The 21,092-nt window shown below is 51.7% G+C and overlaps 1 protein-coding gene across 4 annotated transcripts in view; it reads right to left on the reverse strand.

Moving 5' to 3' along the window:
* Positions 1 to 21,092, reverse strand: part of EVC (EvC ciliary complex subunit 1) — a 61,746-nt gene that overhangs the window by 23,216 nt on the left and 17,438 nt on the right. For all 4 annotated transcript variants that reach the window (XR_006605370.1, XM_045075524.1, XM_045075519.1 and 1 more), the window contains 6 exons: positions 16,769 to 16,867; positions 13,889 to 14,026; positions 10,883 to 11,041; positions 6,549 to 6,765; positions 3,789 to 3,937; positions 2,313 to 2,411 (listed from right to left, as the gene is read on the reverse strand). Coding sequence is in view for 3 of the 4 variants with exons in the window: in XM_045075524.1 (XP_044931459.1) it covers positions 2,313 to 2,411; positions 3,789 to 3,937; positions 6,549 to 6,765; positions 10,883 to 11,041; positions 13,889 to 14,026; positions 16,769 to 16,867 (861 nt within the window). In the remaining variant the exon portion in view is untranslated. The remainder of the gene's footprint in view (positions 1 to 2,312; positions 2,412 to 3,788; positions 3,938 to 6,548; positions 6,766 to 10,882; positions 11,042 to 13,888; positions 14,027 to 16,768; positions 16,868 to 21,092) is intronic.

Genomic DNA, 21,092 nt, shown 5'->3' on the forward strand with positions numbered 1-21,092 from the left:
ACACCTTCACATGCGTGGTATTTCCAAGCATCTCCTAAGATACAGACTCCAGCAGGAGTAACCTCTCCACACCTGACCACCCCTCCCAATGTTAGAAAAAAAGGGAGTCTTTACCTTCATGGCTTAGGCCCTCCCAGGCCTGGCAACCAGCCCCAGGCCCAGGAAAACCAAATACAAAACATCCCAAGGACATTGCTAGAGGGACAAGACCATGGTCACTTTAGAGTCACCACAAGCCTTTATTGAAATTGATATATTTGCTGCCACCCACTGAGACTGGCCCAGTGCTTCTGCACCCCATGCTCATTCCTCCAGCAGCAACACCTGATGGGCATTTTGGCCTTGCTTTGTGGAGGAGGAAAGTGGGTTCAGTTGACCAAGATCTTAACTCGAACCCTGGCTTAGGAGAGAGAGCTTCAGCCTGCTGGAAAATGTCCCCTACTAGGGGTGGGCTCAGGTGGGCTCGGGGCCCACAGGACAGGGAATCAAGGGCACCTGCCCCACAAGTATGAGCCCACTAGACCAACCCCATTTCCTCCATAACAGTAGTTCTCAAACTTGGCTGTGCATCAGAATGTAGTTAAGATAGAGAAACTGAGGCACAAGTTAGATAAGCTGGTCCTGAGCCCAGAACTGGCTGATGGTCTGGCTGGGATTGGATGGAGCCCAGGCACCTGACTCCAGAGCCAGGATGTCCCTGCCCTACCACAAGGTCCACACTGAGCAGCATGTGGTCTTCTTATGGGGATGTCCATCATACCCCCTAATTCAGGATGGCCTCATCTTAACTAATTATATTTTCAAGGACCCTTCCTCCAAGTAAGGTCACATTCTGAGGTTCCAGGAGAATAAGACATTTTGGGGGCTACTGTTATGAATGGAATTGTGCCCCCCAAATTCAAATACTGAAGCCCTAAGCTCCAATGTGACAGTATCTGGAGATAGGGCCTTCAAAGAGATGGCTGAGGGTAAGTGAAGTCATAGGGTGCGGTCTTAAGCCAATAGGGCTGTGTCCTAGTAAGAGAAAGACCCCAGAGCTCTTTCTCTCTATGAGTACATGGGAAAGGCCAGGTCAGAACACAGCAAGGAGGTGGCCATCTAGTACCCACGAAGAGGGTCCTCATCAGAACCCAACCCTGCCCACTACTTGACCTTGGACTTCTGGTCTCCAAAACAGAGACACTAAATGTCTGCTGTTTAAGCCCCTGTCTAGGGTGCTTTGTTACAGTGGCTGAGCTGACCGATACAGACACCCTTCACCAGTATAGCTGCCAGGATGCTGACAGTTTGTATTTCCCACCTTTAGATGTTTTCCTGGGCCTGGGATGCACACTGACAGCTCATCCACAAGGCCTGTCTCCCACTTTGAAGCTTGGCTCAGGCATCACTTCCTGCAGACAGCTGTCTTTGACCCGGCCTTAACCCCTGGCATCACTCATGCCTCTTCTCTGTACCCGTGAACAGGGATGTTGTAACGGGAGCCAACTGGGATCAGGCACGTCCCAGATGCCAGCTGCTGCCTAAGGACTTCACGCCCATTCGGTGCCCACATCGCCCCTGTGAAGGCCTATCATTGTCCCCATTTCACAGACACGGAAACTGGGAACTGCTATGGCCCACTCAAATCTGGAGGCCACATAGTGAGGAAGGGGAAGAGCCAGAAAGCAGACCCAGGATCTCTGAATCTGGAGCGGACCCCGCATGCGCTTCCCATCGCTGCAGCACTTGTCAATTTCCTTCGTGCTGAGATGTCTGCGTTTCTGCTTTCCAGGAGCTCTGGGGTTGCCCGAGGCAAGGGCTCTGTGTCTTGGTCATCATCCCCTGCGAGGAGGCCCCTGTCACTTTGGAGGGGATGGGTGGTCTCTCCTGATCCCTCAGTCAGTCCTCAGGCCAGCATGGAGCCCCCGTCCCTGTTCTGGAGTTGCATAAGGTTGCCCAGGGAGAAAGAGGTGCTGCTGTTCCTCCAACCCAGGCTCCCTGTTCTGGGGTCAGCTCCCAGCCCTCCATCCTCAACACTGCACTGCCTGCGGACTCCCACAAAAGCCAGCCTCCTTTCCATTCCTGGGAGAACGTTTGGTGCATTTGGAGGTCAGAATCCTGAACACCCCAGAAATGGAAGGTGTCTCCAATAGGACCCTGGTGTGTGAGGCAGAGAAGGACCCACAGAGGTCGTGTGGCTTGTCTACTGCCCAGCCAGAGGGCCAGAGTGGGACCTGAGCCTGTATCTTTGGGGTCCGACCCACAAGGAGATGGATTCCACACATGTGCAGATCTGGAGGGTTCTCTGCAGATCCCACTGTGAGGCCACGTACCTGGCAGAGCACAGCCACGGCCTCAGTAGTTCTGACGTCCTCCTCTTCCTCCAGGGAACTCTGGGTCAACCTCTGCCTCTCCAGAACCGCGTGAAAAGCCTGTGAATAAAACAGGAGCTGAATCTTGTGGGAAAATGCCCATTTTTTTTCCTAGAAAAATTCCCCCAAAGGGCCACTTTCATAGCTGGAGGATGTCGTCCCTGATTTATATACAAGGAAACCGAAGCATGGGGATATTGCGTGGCTGCAAATTGCAAACCTGATCCTGGCCACAAGCCACCCAGACATCATTCTGTGACTGAGTTGCTGGGGACCATCACCCAGGCCCTGGGAGATCACCCAGCAGAGCACACCACCTAGCAGGGGCAAAGCACATAGGCTGTGAGAGGTCAGTGTGGTCAGCCCTGACCACGTGGCTGAATCCAGCTTCAAGGAGCCCAAAGAATGGGCTCCTCAGATCATGCCTTGGATAGGATCAGAGGGACAGACTCCTCTTAGGGACGTCCCCTGGGGAAAACGCCCCTAGTTCATTACTTATTCGTTCACTCATTCATTCATTCTTTTATTCATCTTTTCCACCCTCTTTCCTTTATCCAAGTCTGCTGAGCACCAGTGCACGCCTGGCCTGCGCTGAGGTGCTGGGCAGAGCCGACCTGGACCATCCCCCCCCCCCCCCCTGCACTCAGGATTGTGCAATGCGATGGCCAGAAGTCTCTGAGCACACAGAGCAGCATAATCCTACAGCCTTACTTAGCTGCATCTTCTCCAGGACAGAAACAGCCCCCCATTCTACCTCGTAACCTGGGAAGAGGCTCCTTGAGGGGATGGGGTCTCTTCTCCTGGTTTCTCATTGGGGAGCTGCTGTGGCCACCAAGCTGGCCCCAGGGAGGTCCTATGCCTGAGCTCTGGGTGGGGCCTGGATTCAGTGACCCTCCCTCCGTACCCCCAGCAGAGGTGAGACAAGGTGCAGCTCACACCAATGCAGAGGCCCAAATAGTTGGGCCATGGCTGCCCCTCACTTTGTCTCCCAAGTTGTTAGGACAACCTGTGAGGTAGGTGTCAGGACTCCCATTGTGAAGATGAGGAAGCTGAGGGCTGGGGGATGGGGAGCAACACGTCCGAGATCACTCGGCTCCTTGGCAGCGAAGTCAGGATTTCAACCCATTTCCAGGCACCAGTGCCCGAATGCTTGACCACTGTGCTGTATGGACAAGCAGGCGCCCCAGACCCTACCCATTAGCAGGGAAATACAGGGGCAAAGCACCCCCCCCAATCATCCTAGCCTGATGACCTCAAGGAGGGTGTCCTCTTGTTTCTTGTTCAGCAAGCCTCCTTGTCCCTGTCCTTGTCAAGACAAGGGCATGTTCTTGTCCGGTCACCTCCCTGGTTCTGCCATGGAGCCTCCCATTCACGGATGTCCCTTCCTCTGGGTTGGCTGTGCCCATGGATGTGAGGGTGAGTTGGGAGCAGGGTTACCTGGAGGAACTCTCCCGGGGCCGTGGTCAGCTGAGCCTCAGCCAGGAAGCTCCTTTCTTCCTCTTCTTGGGCCAGTGTGAGCTTGGCCATCTCCTCTGCTTGGCGAGCCATTGACGCCTTAACCAGGCCTTTGCCTCGCTGGGCAAAATCTGAAATTAAAGTCAGCCACAGGACATTGCATATTACTCCCCAGGCAAGACCTTCACGGTCTCCTGCCTTTGCTCAGGATGAGAAACATGGCTTTATCTTTCAAGTAGAGGTGCTTCTGAAAGGCCAGTGTTAGGCGCCCCTGACCACTCAAAGCCCATAGCCCCACGTTATTTGAAGGGACCCCCCACTCCCTCCTCGGGCCCAGTGCTCAGAACACCACAAGGGGCTACATTTTGTGGTTGTGCAGGGTGACCGGCCAACCTGACCAGGAGATGAAGAAGAGGTATTTTTGTGGGGAAAAAGGTGGAAAGCGTAGGTCACAGGGGGGAAGGACAGGCACAAGGAGAGGACAGAGGGGCCTGGGATCACAGGACGCCCTCGAACTCTCAGACTGCAGTTGAGATCTAAAAACCACGAGGATAAGTTATTAAATCAGCAGGAGATGCAAGGAGGGGGGGGAGCCCAAGGGCAAGCCCCTCTGCCTGGTGCGGAAGGTGAAGGTTGGCAGAGAGGCGGGGTCTGAGCCGAATCTTCACCCTCCCCCAGGTCACGGGGCTGGCAGAACAGTGCTGGGGGCTGGGCTCAGTCGGCTCCTGGTGAAGTTCAGAGAAGGGCAGGGGAGAATCAGTGTCCTGCGGGATGAGGGACCGGGTGGTGGGATGAGAAGGATGAGGGCTGATGGGCCGTGTAGGAGGACCCCAGAGAGGGCTTCTGGAAGAGGAGACAAAAAGTGAGGCTGGTCCTTCTCCTTTGGGCTTTTAGGGAGATGTGGAATGTAGAAGCAAGAGAAGTCAATGAGGGCCAGGCCCCCATGGGTCTGCAGTTCTGGGCGATGATTGTTTCAGCATTTCATACATGTGTGCGCATGCACACACACACACACGCACACACACGCACACGCACACTCTCACATGAGCATGCACGTACGATCCACACTTGTAAGACAAGCCCACTTCCTTGGGTTTTGTCTAAGAATGTTTAGCCTCTGGTACCAAAGAGTGCAACCAGGTGTCCAGGGAGACCAGAGTCCTCCCTCTGCCCAGGGTCCTCCCTCCACTCTGCGACTGTCTCGCCTCCCCTGTCCTGTCCAAGTTCAACAGAGTTTGATCACTGGGGGCTGTACTGGCCTCCTGTCCCTGTCACCCTGTGCTGCTGGGACCTCTTCCCACTGGGAGAGCCCAGGTCCCTGTGTGCAATGACCCCCAAGGCCTGATGTGCTTTGTTCTACACGGTCCGGACTCCAGCCAACAGCAGGCTTCCACATGGTCACAGAAGCCGTGATGCTGAGGGACACAAAGACCTCATGGAAGGGCCTGAGGTCCCAGCTCTAAGTGCCTGCCCTCTGACTCCATCTCTGAAAGATAGCAGGCAGGCATGGCGGAGGGGACACCAGCCACTGCAGATAGAGGACCGGGCCACTGACTGCGACGAAAACCTCACACCATGGACTGAATTCCATTCCCCCTAAATTTTAACACAAAACCCCTAACCCCTATGGTACTGCATATAAAGGGTAAATGAGTTCGTGAGACTGGGGTCCTAGTCCACTAGGCCTGGTACCTTAGAAAAAGAGGAAGAGGTCCAAGGAAGGCCTTCTCTGCCATGTGGGGACACAGAGAGAAGGTGGCCAGTTGCCAGCAGGACACGGTTTCTCACTGGGACCTGACTGGTCTGGCCCCCTGCTCTTGGACTTCACTGCCTTCAGAACAGGGGAAAAGAAAGGTCTGATGTGTAAGCCCCCCCCCATCTGTGCTATCCTGATACTGTGGCCCGAGCTGACCAAGACCCCTGGAGAACCCCTGGTCCTACAGTGTCCACACCGGCGTGGGCGTCAGAGTCCGCTGGGGAAACTGTGAAGCGCATGGACTCCGTGCCCTGGACAGTCCTGATGGGGACCGAGAGAGGCCCCACTTTTGTGTGGCCAGTCCTGGCCCCGGGGAGGATATGCAGCCTTGAACCCAGGACTGCAGGACAGTGATGCACTCTCCTCCCCGGAGGCCTGGGGCAACTGATGCTGGTGGCAGAGGGGGTACCAGCCTTGCAGCCAGAAGTTCCTTTTTTCTAATGATGGGACCTGGACTAAGCTTCGGATGCCCTCAGTATCTTGAGGCCTGACTTGCCCACCTCCCAGGGTCCACCCCAGGAGCTGGAGGATGGGCATGGGAAACAGCCACATTGGGTTCCCTCTCCTGCCCCACGGGCTCAGCCACTGCCCATCCTCGCTTGCGCTGCTGAGCAGGCCCTGGGACTCATGTCGAGCCACTGGCTGTGGCTTAGTGGCACATGTCTGGGCATTTTCCGGGTGTTGCCACCCTCCTTTGCCTTCTGCATGGTCCAGGGGCTTCTGTGAGAGGAACTCTGGGGACTCTGTCAGCCTGGTCACTGATGGCTAATTGCAGCAGGCAATCCCCGCCCCTAGGGGCAGCCTTATGGGGAAGGCAAGCAAGACTCAGAGCAATTAAGGTCTCCAAGGGCCGGAAGGGGATCACAGCTTGTGCTGGTCTCCTGAAGGTCTCCTGAAACTTCTGAGCTGTCCCCCAGGCCCAGCTCCTCTCCCCAACCCTGGCACAGGAGGGCTGTGTACCCTAGAACCAGCCGGGGCTCACTCACCCCTGCTGAAACGCTCCGCCTCCCCCCAGAAGGCCTTGTGCTGCTGGGTGAGCAGCTCCTCCTTCTGCCTCCCGGAGAGCTTCCCCTCGATGGTCAGCAGCTCCAGGCCGTGGGAGAGGGCGGCCAGTCGGCATTTGGTCTCCTCCTGGATTTGGAGTTTCAGAGACTCGATCATCTTTGCCATGTGCGCCCGGCACATGGTTCTCTCCAGGGTGTCCTGGGAAAAGAAACCCTTGGGTCAGTGCCCCGCCCTGCAACAAGAGTCCGCCAAGGACAAAGGGCTCCATCCTGGCACCCCCATGCCCTGTGAGCCTCCCCAGTCTGCTTCTTGGCTGCGGACGGAATCACGAGGCTGACGCGGAGTAATAGACGTAAAGCCCTTGGTACAGAGTGAGAGCTCCTCAGGGGGCCGCACTTCTGGGGAGGGGTTCAGTGCACGTATGTGACCAGAGAGGGACCTTTCTTATGGCCATCCCTCCCTGTCACTGGGACCTTTGGCCTCCACAGCCCTGGAAGAGAAAGGCAAAGACACAACAAAGGTCATAGGGTTCCTGGGCTTTGGGGCCTCAGAGAGCCTGGGACACAGGGTTTGAAGAGATTTTTGAAGGTGACACTGACTTGAGGAGTGGTTCCCTCGAGGTCAGACTTGAGAACAGTCCCCCACTCCCCTTCCCCGTCCCATCATGGCATCATGACTCAGGACAGGACTCACGGAAAAGACCCCTTCCTAGGGTAGGAAATGCTGGCCAGAGGCAGATGGGACTCTGTGGGTCTGGAAGGCTCAGAGGGCAGCTGCTCACCCTACAGAATGACCGTGAGGACCGTGGAAGCAGGGGGCCGCTGCTGTGTGCAGGAGGCCCATGTCCCAGGGCGAGGATGCCTCTCCCAGCCGGACATGGACCCAGCAGACTCCTCAGCCCTGTCTCGTCCTCCACACCTGCAATCCTGCCTCTTCCCACCGCGCCCAGGCACAGCGGGCTCAGGCCCTGCTCACATCTGTCCTGCCATCCTAGCCTCTCATCTGCCCCCCATCCCCTGTGCTCTGCCCCCTGCACGGTGCCCAGCACACATGGCTCTCATCTCTGCCAGGCCCCTGCATGCTCTGGGCCTTCCACCTGGGGCACACTCTCCGTTCCTCTCACTCCTCTGCCTGCTAGTCCTACTCATCCTGGCCAGCCTGGACTGTGGGCTGTGGGGTGCCTTCCCTGTCCATCCTGCCCTGCCCCAGTGGGCCCCTCCTCCACAGTCCCCTGCTCCGTGTGTTTCTGTTTTTAAGGAGCTAATCACATGGGATAGTCCTAGGTTGGACTGAGCTGAGATTCACTGGTCTGTGTTCTCACAGTGTGTGACCAGAACAAGGACAAGATGGCCCAATTACAGGAAAGAATGCTGAGGTTTATTCTGGAAGGCCCCATAACTAGCCCAAGGACAGTGTCTTTTTTGTTTTGTTTTGTTTTGTTTTGGACAGTGTCTTTTTGAACCTTTTGTGATTAGGCGCGCCTGACAGCAGTGAGCAGGCCCATGACCACTAGGGGGCGCAAGAGGATAAGCACTGGGTGGCCCCGCGCCTGGTGGGAAGGCTCTGCTCTGGGAGGGACCCAGACAGGGGACACTGGGGAGCAGGGCGCCCGAACCCCCCAGGAGCCACCTCTGAGGTAGCACGATGAGGCCTCCCAGCTCAGTACCAACAGCACAAGTCCGGGTTTATATTCGAAGGAAGACAGGAGTGGAGAGAGGTGAGCATGGACAGAGGGACATCAGATGGGAGGCGAAGAGCCCCTCCTCGCTCTCAGGGCCCCCGGGGCCAGAACTGGGCTCCACCCGTCAGAGCTGCAGACCTTGGGTACAGTGTCCTTCTTGGACACGAACATACAGAGCTACAGTGAACATTAAGTTAAAACAACAACCAGAACATAGTAAGCGATCAGGAACACAAGCGTCAGTCATAATTATCTACAAGCCCCTGGCATGGCCCTTGACCTGGCTTTTTGTTAGACATCCGAGGAGAGTGATTCTTACAACCTCTGGGGCTCTTTCCAGAGCCCTATTAGTTTGATTCTGATATTTAGTGATGTCATGTGAACATACAGGTCCAACTTCCCAGACTAGATAGCTCAGACGCTGACCCAAGAACTTAACATCCTTCTTCTGGAATTGATCAGCCACGTAACATGAGATCCACAAGCTGTATTTTGGGGGGGATACACAGGGTGTGGACAGAGCACCTTTCTTCTGTGCAAACACAGATTCCAGCCCTTTGCAGGCAATCCCATAAGGATTTGTTATCTGGTTTGCCGGCAGCCCTGCGGCCCACAGGGTCTAATCACTAACACTCCGACAACGTCCCATGGGCCTGGCTCTGTTCCAAAGGCCTTGCATATCGTCCACTCTCTAATGTTCTGAGAACAGGTGCTCTTCCGATCTCCACTTACAGATGATGAAAAGGAGTCACAGAGAGGTTAGTAATCTGCCCCAAGTTCATCCAGCTAACAAGCAGCAAGACTGTGGTATGAACTCGGGTTTCTAGCTCAAGTCTGTAATACTGTTTCCTGTAACAGAACGTGGCCCACAAGTAGGTACTCATCAAATGCTGGCTAAGAGAAGGGTGTATTGATAACCTGGAAAATTCTTTCCCTTCTTTCTATTTGGAAGTTACTGGCTAATACTCGGGCCAAAGTCAGCTAAGGAGACATTTTTTTCCCTGAATCAATATCCTGCTGACCGAATAATAAACAAAAAGAAAAAAAGAAGGAAAAATAGTCTTTCTCTTTTGATAAGCAGTAATATCAGAAGCCTTATCAAGTTAAAATCCAATTCACAGGGGTTTGTATGACAAATCCGGAAGCTTGTTGCCAGGGCTCAGCGATGTCATTAAACAGCCTGGGAATCCTAGGTGGGTCACTTAGCTGGATCCCTCCTCATTGGGAAGAAAACATCTGCCATGCCTACCTTCTAGCAGTGCCGGGGAGGGAAAGGAGATTATATGCATACATGAGGAGCAAAAACATCACTTTCTCAAACAGCTGTTTCACCTGGAGAGTTTGTTTAAATGCATATCCTGAGACTGGCCCGAGGTGGGAGTCAGGGTGCCTGCATTTCTAAAAAACCCTTGGGGGTTGTTGGGGCCTCTGGTCTGTGGACCACACTCTGCTGGTTGTGGACCAATGCAGGGCTTGTCCCGTGAGACAGCAGGGCAAGGCCAAGACCATAGCTGAGAAACCTCACGGTGACCAGGGCGTTATGGGTCCCTGAGCACTTCCCCAAGGCCCACCTGCAAAAACTCCTGGGACCTCTTTAATAAATAGAGTAATTGAAACTCAACGGGGTTAACTAAGTGGTTCAAGATCACACAACCTCAAGTGGCTAAGCCTAGGTTTAAAGTCAAGTTTGTGGATTCCTCTTTACAATATACTATACTTGGATTGCGTCTCCAAGTATGTATCAGAATTGTTTGCGGAGCTTAAGACCAGCAACACCAGCGCTTCACTGTAGACCAATCAGATTGGATCTCTGGGCATGAGGTCTGGGCAGAGGCATTTTTTGAAATCTCCTCGGGTGATTAATGGAGCCGTTGGAAGAGCAAAAAAGCTTGATCCACACAAGTGGGCATCAACTATGACTACTCACTGTGGTCACCTAGATCTCTAAAAACCCCAGACTCATTAAGTCAGAGTCTCTGGGGGTGGGCCCCATCTGGCATCCCACCATCAATACTTTTAAAGCTCCCCAGATAATCTCAGTGTGCAGCCAGGACTGAGATCTAGTGCTCTCTGCTTCCACAATACAAAGCTAGCTGGAATCTCCACTTAACGAATGGGAGGGTGGATGTGTAGATGGATGGATGGGAAAATGGGTGGATGGATGGATGGAAAGAAAGATGGATGGACAGATGGGTGAATGGATGGATGGATAGATGAATGAATGGCTAGATGGATGGATGGGTGGACAGATGGATGGATGAATGGATGGAAAGATAGATGGATGAATGGATGGATGGATAGATAGATGGAAAGGTAGATGGATGGATGGATGAAGGATGGAAAGATGGAAGAATGATGGACAGATAGATGAATGGTTGGATGGATAGATGAATTAATGGGTAGAGTGATGGATGATGGAAGATGGATGGATGAATGAAGGGAAAGATAGATGGATAGATGGATGAATGGATGGATTAATGGAGGATGGATGGATTCACTGTTATTCTCTGGGCTCTACACCCCCATCTACAATTTAAATGAGTTTGACTTGATCTCTATGGCGCATCAAGCTTGTGGATTCCACATCCCCAGTGTGGGTGTCTTCAGGTTCCCTCCCCTACCCCTTCAGCATACCAGAGTCTGCAAATCCTGAGAATCACGCAATAACCCTTCGGCTGCAATCATTCTTTCTGTGAGCGTCATCATGAGCTGTCGGGCTTTGGAGCTCGAACACTTAAATTGGTCCATAAGAAAGTGCTGGATGTTTTCCATCTGTTTCCAGAAAGCTTCCATCTGTGAAATGAGAATGAAAAGCAAGAGGTGGGTGTAGAAAACTTATTTAAGAAAGTTATAAAACCAGACTGTTCATGCTTGAGAATTACAATTCATTCCTTATCACACACTGAGATTCTAAACACTTCTGCAATTGGGAGCAAGTTTATCTCGGCAATAATCGAGTTCTATAGAGAGGTTACTCCTTGGTGTATTGTAGGTGCCAGTCAGTTTCAAGGTGGCTTTTCAGCAAACACCGATGCTCTGCTGATAAGGAAGGCAGGCACAATGAGATCGCCCAGCGTAAACAGCTTAAAAACTCTTAAACAGGCCATGATTGCTGCCTGGGGAGTGTGTGAAATTCACCAGTGTGCTCCTGGAAGCTTCCATATCTCCAAAAGGGATTAACCATGTTCTGGAAATAAAAGTACGAAGGGCATTTACATTTCACTTATTGCCCTAACAGTACAAAAGAGCAAAAGACGGCACTGACCATGAAAACCCTTCTTTGAAATCGTTTTCCTCTCCCCCCTTCTCATCAGAAGGAGAGGTGCTAATCACCGAGTGGCTGAGAATGTCGGGGCTCAAGCAGCCTCCCAGAGCTCTAAGAACCGGGATACCAGCAGTCATAACCCCCTCCCTTTATGGGGGAGGGTGGCATGTAGGTGGCATGTAGGTGCCAGGCTCTAGGCCTCATGCATTTTGGGGGTCCAGGTAAAATGTCTACTGGCTGGCTGTTGGAATGGTTTCAGAAAGTTGGGTCACTGGTCAAAGGTCACAGAGCTGGGAGGCAGGGGCAGAGTTGGTACAGGCCCACGGAACTCCTGGAGTGGTGGTTTTTCTCCACCGTGGCTCAGCCTCTCTGACTCTGAATTCATCTGGGCACCTCTTGCTGCACAGGTCATAGGAGGGGTCGGGGCTGAGCAGCACCAGAAGCCTGCCCTGACCTTGGGGCACCAAAGGAAAGGCGGAGATGAATGCAACCCAAGCACCGAGCCTCCCTGACCAACCACCTCCAGGGAGCAGCGCACAGCAGAGAGGAAGCCCACACTGGGGTGGGCAGGCCCCATGTGCCCCCAGGAAACTACTATGTGTCCCAGCCATCACACCTCTGGCCTCCCTCCCGCTCCCAGCACCCCACTGGATAGGCTCTTTCCAGACTATTCTAAAAGGACCTGACTATCACCTGCGACACCCCGCCCACCTCCAAACAGAGTTGGATGTCCAGCCAGCATGGCTGCTTCTCCTCCAGCCCCAGAGATCCAGGATACCCACCCTATTTTTAGAAACTCTTGATTCCCTTGGCATCTGTAACGGGATTTTCTCCTGGTCCCTCAGGGTCCATATTCTGCCTTCCTGTCTCAATTCTCCTTGTCTTCTCTTCCTTAAATGCCTGGTAGGATCCCAGACTGGGCACCAGGCACCCCTCCCTACCCTTTCCCCACACACTGTAGGCCCGGGCATCTCCACTGCTGGATGTCACCACATGTCTGAGAATCCTGGGCATACCACGAATCATCTGCTTGAAATACGCAGACACGGACAGGCGGGTCCACTGCTTTGTGGAGCCCGTGGACCCGGGGATCCAGGCTGAGCACCATCCCTCTGCCACTCATGCCAGGAGCATCCTCGCTCTCCGTGTCCTCTAACCCAAGCTTAGTGGAGACTCTCCATCCTCAGGCATCTCCAGTTCAAGATGGCAAGCCAGGACTCACTCAAGGGGGCAAGCCGGCTCCCCTCCCAACTTGCTTCTCATTCTGGGATCCTTATTTCCATTGAACTGATCCTTTACACTCTCCTCTCCTCTAAACCTCACTATCTACTACCCTATCAGCTCTCCCACCTTTTCTTACCCTTCTCTTTTTGCAGCTGCCTTCATGAAATTTTCCTATTGTCCTAGTCCCAGAGCACCTATCTATCTTCCACTGAGCTGCTCAAGTGGTCCTTCTAAGACAGAAACGGATCCAGCTGCCCTCTGCTGTCAAACTGCAGTGACTCCCACCTCCTTGGCGCGAGATGAAAACCCTCAGGCCAGACTTCTGGCTTTCTCTGGCTCTGCTTGCTCCTCAGTCCGCCCTCGCTGCCTCCATTGCCTATCCATTGGCCAGCATCCACCCACATTTTTCCCGAAGTCCTCTCGATGGGTCTCTTCTTCTATGAAGACTTTCCTAACTCTAGGATAGAATGGATTCCTCTCTCCACTGCGCCTCCGCCTTCCGGTGTTCTCATCTGTCACAACACTTGTAAGCTATAAAGTCCACATCTGCTCACCTTTTGGTCCCTGTGCTAGGCTAGCCTGTGCATCTCTCTGATAAGGCCAGGTCCAAGGCCATTCTGAATCCCCAGCGCGCAGCACAGTGCTTGGGTGTCAAAACAAACAAACAAACAAAACCCACAAACCCGTGTTTTTTTTATACCTAATATAGGAACAGGGGGTACTGGAATGGAAATGCAAAAAGGGATATTTGAAGGAAGCCACCCTCTCTGGAATTTAAAGCAGGCTTTTATGAGTGATGCCTGGGGTTGGAGAAGTTAGCCGCTAGCATCTGCTCTGATCCACAGGGCAGGAATGACATACAGGGTTAGAGCAATCTTCGCTTTGAATGACAAAGAGATCAATCTAAAATTTAAGCAAGGGGGATTCATTTAAAAAACAAATCAAAACAAAACTCTAAATCTTGGCCCCTTCATTTTACATTCTCCATCACTTACTTTCTGAAACTAGATCCCTGGCTTTGAGGCAGAACACATCAGGGATTTCAAGTCTTAAACATGCTTCTAGGTGCCATCTCTTTAATTTCACTAATTTAACTGCCGCAGAAATCAAGGTTCTTATAAGGAAAAAGAAGAGAAAAATCCATCACCTACATTATCTATTAGCTGCTCAGCATATTCTCGCTCCTTCTTTTCCACATCTGCCAGAGTGATGTACTCAGAATCACCAGCCCCCAACATTTCCGTGTTTGACAGTTTGACCTGAAGTCCTTTTTCTAATTCCTCCAAGTCCTGGGGAAAACAGAGAAAGGAAAAAATGCAAATAAGCAAAGGAAAAAAATCTAACATATCTTAAATTCCAAAAAAGAAATGCTTTTTATCTTCCAGCACAAAATATTTCTTAACCATCAATAGCTGATCTAGGTATTGTCCTACTTAAGGTTTGATGATAGAAATCTCTTTTGCTCATTAGACATAGACTCTCAAGAATACTGGATTCTTTTCTTCTCTATTGTTCTCTCCCTCCCTTAAAAAAATTGAATATACTTTTTAAAATGATGAATTCGTACCTTACATTTCTTAGGAAGTCCTGGAAAATGCCATGACTTCAGGGAGCTGCAAGGGAATAATACTTCTTCCCCACACCTCTGGTTTCCACAGGGAAGGATTACTGACTACACCCCAGGGAAGGCGGGACACGATGTGATTGGTGGGCTCAACAGCAGGAAGCGGCCCCCTTAACTCGTCCGGCCTCTTCCTCTTTGGCATGGGTCCTCCATGGGGAAGGCATGACGGTGGTGTGGCCTCGGCCCGGAGTGTGCGGAAAGTGAGGGCCTGCCGCGGAGGCGGCCAGCGTGGTCAGCAGTGAGGTAGGCAGTCTGGCGAACCCTGGGCTTCAGAGCACGGAAACCGGCCCCTCTGTAAGCAGGCCGACTTTCTGTCCGCGTGGGCGCGGCGGGTCCCCTTCCGGAGGTCGGGGCCGTCAGACTGGCTCTCCGTCAGCAGGAGCCGCTGCGGTGACTCTCGTGCTCTGTGGTGCGCGCGGCGGCGTCAGAGCCGGGGTCTGCGGCCTGCAAAGCCCTTGCTCTGCCCTAGAGCTGTTCTTCCTGGAAGGACTCGGGTCACCGTGGTGGTCGTTGTTTGTGCGCCGGGGGTCACCGAGACTCGTCTCCCGGGGGTCACCGAGACTCGTCCCCCAGGGGTCACCGAGACTCGTCTCCCCGGCTGCAGACCACACACTGACGGCCGCCCACGGGCCGCCGCGGGGATGCAATGCAACCGCGTGTGCCTGGCCTGAGGGGAACCGGCCCGGCAGCTCCGGCCCCGGGGATGGGGGTGGTGATGGTGACGAGGCACGACCTCCTTCCCGAGGGGGTGGGTGGGGGTGGGCGGCAACTCGTCCCTCCGCCCGGGACCCCGAGGAAGCGGGAGAAACCTGCCCTCGGCATCCCCCCGCCTCGTGCGGCGGTGACTGGGAAACGGCGCTGCTGACGACCGGGACGAGGAAGACGGTTGTCGGGTGGTCAGGAGGATGGGGGCAGCCATCACGGCGCAGGGGCTGACTCTTACACGGCCAGGTGCTCCCCTACACACTTGTCTTGGCCCTTCCGTGATCCCGCAGGACGGGAGTCACGACCCCGGGGCCCAGTAGGGAGCTGGGATTCCGAGAGTTTGCGAAAGAACGAATCAGGGTATCAGCCTCCACCAGTTCGACTCCAAGACCCGACTGACTGGTGTCACTGCCCCTAAAGCAATGTAAACTCCATGTAAAACACGGACAGGGCAGAATGCCCCCTAGTACAAACAGTTCAGACCGACAAATCATTTAGGTATTTAAAACACCCAGCCTAGGGGCGCCTGGCTGGCACCCTCAGTTGGGTGTCCGACTCTTGATTTTGGCTGAGGTCATGGTCTCATGGTTGTGGGCTGGAGCCAGGCATGGGGCTTCACCCCAGCAGGGAGTCTGCTGCTCCCTCTGCCCTCCCTGCCTGCTTGGGGAGGGGGTGTGCTCGCTCTCTCTCTCTCTCTCAAATCGATCAATAAACACTTCGCAACAGCAAACCTAGGAGTGCCTGGTTGGTCCAGCCCGGTGGGTGTCTTACTCTTGACTTCAGCTCAGATCATGACCTCAGGGTCCTGAGATCGAGCCCTGCATCAGGCTCTGTGCTCAGCATGGAGTCTGCTTGGGATTCTCTCTCTCTCCCCCTCTCCCACTGCCCCTTCCCCTGCGCTCTCTCTCTCTCTCTCAAATAAATCTTTTTTAAAATAATTTTTTAATTTTTTATAAACATATAATGTATTATTAGTCCCAGGGGTACAGGTCTGTGAATCGCCAGGTTTACACACTTCATAGCAATCACCACAGCACATACCCTCCCCAATGTCCATAACCCCACCACCCTCTTTCTACCCCCTTCCCCCTGGCAACGCTCAGTTTGTTTTGTGAGATTAAGAATCTCTTATGGTTTGTCTCCCTCTCGATCCCATCTTGTTTCATTTCAAATAAATAAATCTTAAAAAGTAAATAAATAAAAATACCCAACCTTGTGCAGAAGGTGACAGTAACAGTGGTTCTGAGTAGCAGGTATGACCAGCATTCTTCTCGTTTTCCTGCTTTCAGTATTTTTCCAAATTTTACTAATAACTATGGTCATTTTTATATTTGTACACATATTTTTACATAATTGCATTGGGTTCAAAAGCACATATTGTAAGATTATTTTTACACATGAAAGCAAAAATAATTTCCTATATATGTTTTATATATATTTTAATCAACTATTTTTTTAATAAAGATTTTTATTTATTTGACAGAGAGAGAGACAGCGAGAGAGGTAACACAGGCAGGGGGAGTAGGAGAGCTTCTCAGGGAGAAGCAGGCTTCCTGCTGAGCAGAGAGCCCGGGGCTGGATCCCAGGACCTAGAGATCATGACCTGACCCGAAGGCAGATGATTAATGACTGAGCCACCCAGGCGCCCCTATAATCAAATATTTTTAAGTAACCTTGAAATGTAGGTTGAAGACTTACTTACATTTTCTTGCTTTGAAAGAATCCTCTGGTATAATTCATCATCAGACTTCTTTTTAGGCAGAAGATCAAGGAGGCACATTTTTAAAATCTGAATAAACATCTATTGCCAAGAAGGGAGACATAACCGAGAAAGGCTTAGAAATGGTATCGCCCTTTCCATCCCTCCCTCTCTCCCCTTTTTCTTTCTCTGTCTCTTCACACACACATCCTTTTTGCTGGAGGGTAAATACCTCAGATTATAAATCATGACAATAGCCTATAAGGGGCTGTATTTTCATGAAGAAGGATTAGAGGGACACTTGTTCGGAATTGCAATGTATACAGTCCTCCTCCCCGGCCTCCTGTCGCAATGGATGGAGGCGTCCTCTACACCAGAGAGAGTCCTCCCACAAGCGGGGACACCCAGGAACGTCCAAGCCTGCTGTCCCCACACCTGCTATTCACCTCCGTAGGACATCTGTGTTTCCAGTTTGGGGCGATTGTGAATAAAACTGGTAAGAACATTCACATAACGGGTTTCTGTGTGAACATAAGATTTTCTGGGGTTAGGTTCACCAGAGTGCAGTTGTGGGGTTTTCTGAGAAACCGCCTGTTCTTTGGTGTGGCGCTCTGCATTCCCACCAGCAATGCATTCGGGACCGTTTCTTCCCATCGTCACCTGCATCTCGTGTTGCCACCATTTGTTATTTTAGCCATTCCGATAGGTGACTCGTCATAGCTCGTTTTTTTTTTTGTTTTGTTTTTTTTTAATATATCTCGTTTACTTCTTGTTACTCAAGATCCCTCATTCCTTCCGTAATGGCTAATGCTGTCCAGTGTCTTTTATCTCATTTTGTGTGTCTGTGTGTTTATCTGCCAGCTGTAGATCCTTTTTGGTGAAATGTCTGTTCACAGCTTTTGCCCTTTATCTAATGAGATTGTTTGCTTCTGTGGAGGTTTGAGCGTTCTTTATATGTTCTAGGTTCTAAGTGTGAGTCCTCTGTTGACACATGGTTTGTGAATACTTCTTTCCTCCCCATCCTCTCTGATGGGGTCTTCTACAGAGCACAAGTTTATCTTTTTTTTTTTTTTTTTTTTTTTACAATATCTGCTTTTCTAGATCCTGAAGATTTTCTCCTCCATTTTTTCCTAGAAGATGGATAGTCTCACATTTTTACGTTTAAGCCCGTGATGCATTTTGAGTTCATTTGGTGTGAGTCCGTCTCTGTCTGCTATGGACTGCTGATTGTTGCGATATCATGTCCTAAAAAGCGTGTCACTCTTCCGTGGAGCTGCTTTGCTCAGTTGTCAGAGGTGAGACATATTTATGTGGTGAGGCAATTTAGTACAAGGCTTAGCAAATGTTTTCCTGCAGAGGGCCACATGGTAAACGTTCCTGGCTTTGCAGGCCAACCTGTCATTTTTGCAACCATTGGATTTTGCTGTTAGAGCATCAAGGCAGCCACGGTCAAGAGCAGGAATGGCTGGACAGGCCCAAGGGCCACAGTTTGCAACCCTTGTCATAAGGTTTGTTGAACACTGTTCTATGCCAAGCTAGTATATGTATTATCTCATTTGGTTTTTAGAGCATGCAGGACATTGGTACAATCTCCTCCATCTTACAGACAAAGAGCTCTTCGGCTGAGAAATCTGGATAACTGGCTTCATGTCACAAGGGACAGCCATGAGGGGTGGAACCTAGAACTTCCCCTAACCTTCCTTAGGCTTGCCAGCATTAACAAGCTCTAGGAACACAATGTCATGTTGGCTTTCTACCCACTGAAGTCGAGGCCACATAAGGTGACATTCTTTTCTCAACATGTTGGTCTAAACCCATTTTTCTTTGACCCCAGACTGAATGGGTGATGGGTACAGGTCTCATTTCATTCCTTTCAATTAATAATTTTTAAATAATATCTGCTTTTATTTTTTATTTATTATTATTATTATTTATTATTATGTTCAATTATCCAGCATATAGTACATCAATAGTTTGATGTAGTGTTCAACGATTCATAGTTGTGTGTAACACACAATGCTTATCACAACACATGCCCTCTTTAATGTCCATCACCTGATTACCCCATCTCTCCATCCCTCTCCCTTCTGCAAACCCTCAGTTGGTTTCCCGGCGTCCAGAGCCTCTTATGGTTTGTCTCCCTCTCTGATTTCTTCCCATTCAGTTTTCCCTCCCTTCCTTATGTTCCACATATAAGTGACACCATATGGTAACCGTCTTTCTCTGCTTCGCTTATTTCACTCAACATGATCCCCTCCAGTTCCATCCATGTCACTGGAAGGAGGTGAGATGCCCTTCGATAGACGAATGGATAAAGAAGAAGTGGTTCACATATATGGTGGAATATTACACAGTCATCAGAAAGGATGAATACCTACCATTTATGTCAATCAATGAATGTTTTCTTTTGGAAAAATTTCAGACTCAGAGGAAAGTGAAAAACCAATACAGAGTTCCTGTGTACTGTCACCTGGGTGGCATGTGACGTCACTGTGGTACAATACCAAACTCCATCCTGACACTGACATTGGTCCGACTGTTTCCTACAGACCTCACTCCATTTCCACTCACTGTCACATGTATCGGTGTGTGTCTGTGTGTATGTGTGTCTATGTAACTTTACCCCAAGTACAGATTCATGCAGTCACTGCCACAATCAAGACAGAGAATGTTCCAGTACCAGGAGAAGCCCCTAGGCCGAATGATCCCTCTGTTGGCAACTTGCAAATGCACACAGCCCCTAACCTAGGCTGTTCTTTCTGCCATTCTGCTTTTACTGGCATCAAAGGCAGCTTCTGTCCACCTTCTGACAAGCCGAGTGCTGGTTCCTCTGCCAAGGGCCACCAGGAAGCTCTGAGCTCCTAGCCTGCATGACCATCACATCTGCTCTGGGTCACTTTTTTTTTTTTTTACTTTGTTAGTGACACAGTGTGGACACAAAGTATGAGGGCAGTTTCAGCTGCACAACACAGTGACCCCCCAGCTTCGGTCTGAGTCACTTCTGAACTGACTTGTGCAGACAGACCTCTCCCAAAGAAATGGCATTTGAGGCCTCCGCAAAGACTGGTATGTTTCCCCAGGTCCTGCTCACAACGAAGATGCATTCTGCAGGGAAGGAAACACCACACATGGACAGAGGTCCCCCAGGGTGGTGTCGGCACCTGCGGGCACATTTCTGTGGAACACCTACTGTGTGCAGGCCCACAGACCTTGCACTCAGACCTCATTTGGGTTCTGTGTCTGTTATTCACCAGCTGTGTGATTTGGGGTGACTGAGCCAACCTCTCTGAGTCTTAGGTTCCTTGCAGCAAAAAACAACAGTAAGGCTTCCTTGAGCTCAGAGGTTTAGAGGGCTTCCTTAGCCTCACAGAGTCTGCGTGCCTCACAAGGGGGATTGTGATACCTGGTCACACAGCCTGGCCGAGCTCTGCCTACAGAGACCCTCTAGAGCTAGACAGCTTCAGTTCCTAGTAATTCCACAGGGTAAGAGTTGGAGAACATTATACCTTTTCTAAAGTGGCCCAGAAAGGGGAAATGACTTACCCTATGTCACACAGTTCATCTGTGTGGGAGGGTGGACCAGAACCCAAGTCTCTGACTCTTCGTCCTTCCCCAGCTTCCAGCAGACGTGTGTCCCTCCAGGGAAGCCTGGCCATCAGTCCCACACTTACTCAATGCCCCCCTTCCCCTCCCAGCACTGTACAGCTTGCTACACGCTACTGTCTGCTGGGGAGCATCTGTGCAGTTCCCCGCCATCTCCCCCTGGAGAGTGGACCCCATACATGGGGGCTGTCCCTGGTTCCATGCCAGGCCTGGAAGAAAGGCTGGAAGGAGGTGAGATGAAGAAAGGCTGCCCACAGAGAAGACACACAGATGAGTGACGGTGACTCCTTCCCTGTGGGCATCTGCAGGCTGCTGCAGGGGCGAGGCAGCCAGTACTGTGTCCCTCACCAGCTGGGTGGTGCTCTGAACGCAGACGCCATCAGCCCTCCAAGGAGCACAGAGCCTTTGAGAAGCCTGCTAGGGCCACCTGCCTGCTGGCCAGACGGCATGCGGCAAATGAGACCAGGCCACAGGCATGGGAGGGCCAGAGCTCTGCTGGATGGTGGGGCCGCCGGAACAGGGTCTATTTCCGGAGTCCTGGTAGGATTTCTGGTTTCCAGGACAAGCCCCTGTTTACAAGGCCCATTCTGCTCTCACAGGCCCCAATTTCTTTCTACTGTGTCTACAACTTGATGTTTATATTTTTCCAGTGTATGACAAGGCACCCCATGGGCGTGTCTGTTTGCGTCTCTGTCACTCTCTCCGTCGACCCCTCTCCCTTTCT

This window comes from Mustela putorius, unplaced genomic scaffold, assembly GCF_011764305.1.
Source record: "Mustela putorius furo isolate JIRA1106 unplaced genomic scaffold, ASM1176430v1.1 tig00000083_pilon_pilon_pilon, whole genome shotgun sequence".
Lineage (NCBI taxonomy): Eukaryota > Metazoa > Chordata > Mammalia > Carnivora > Mustelidae > Mustela > Mustela putorius.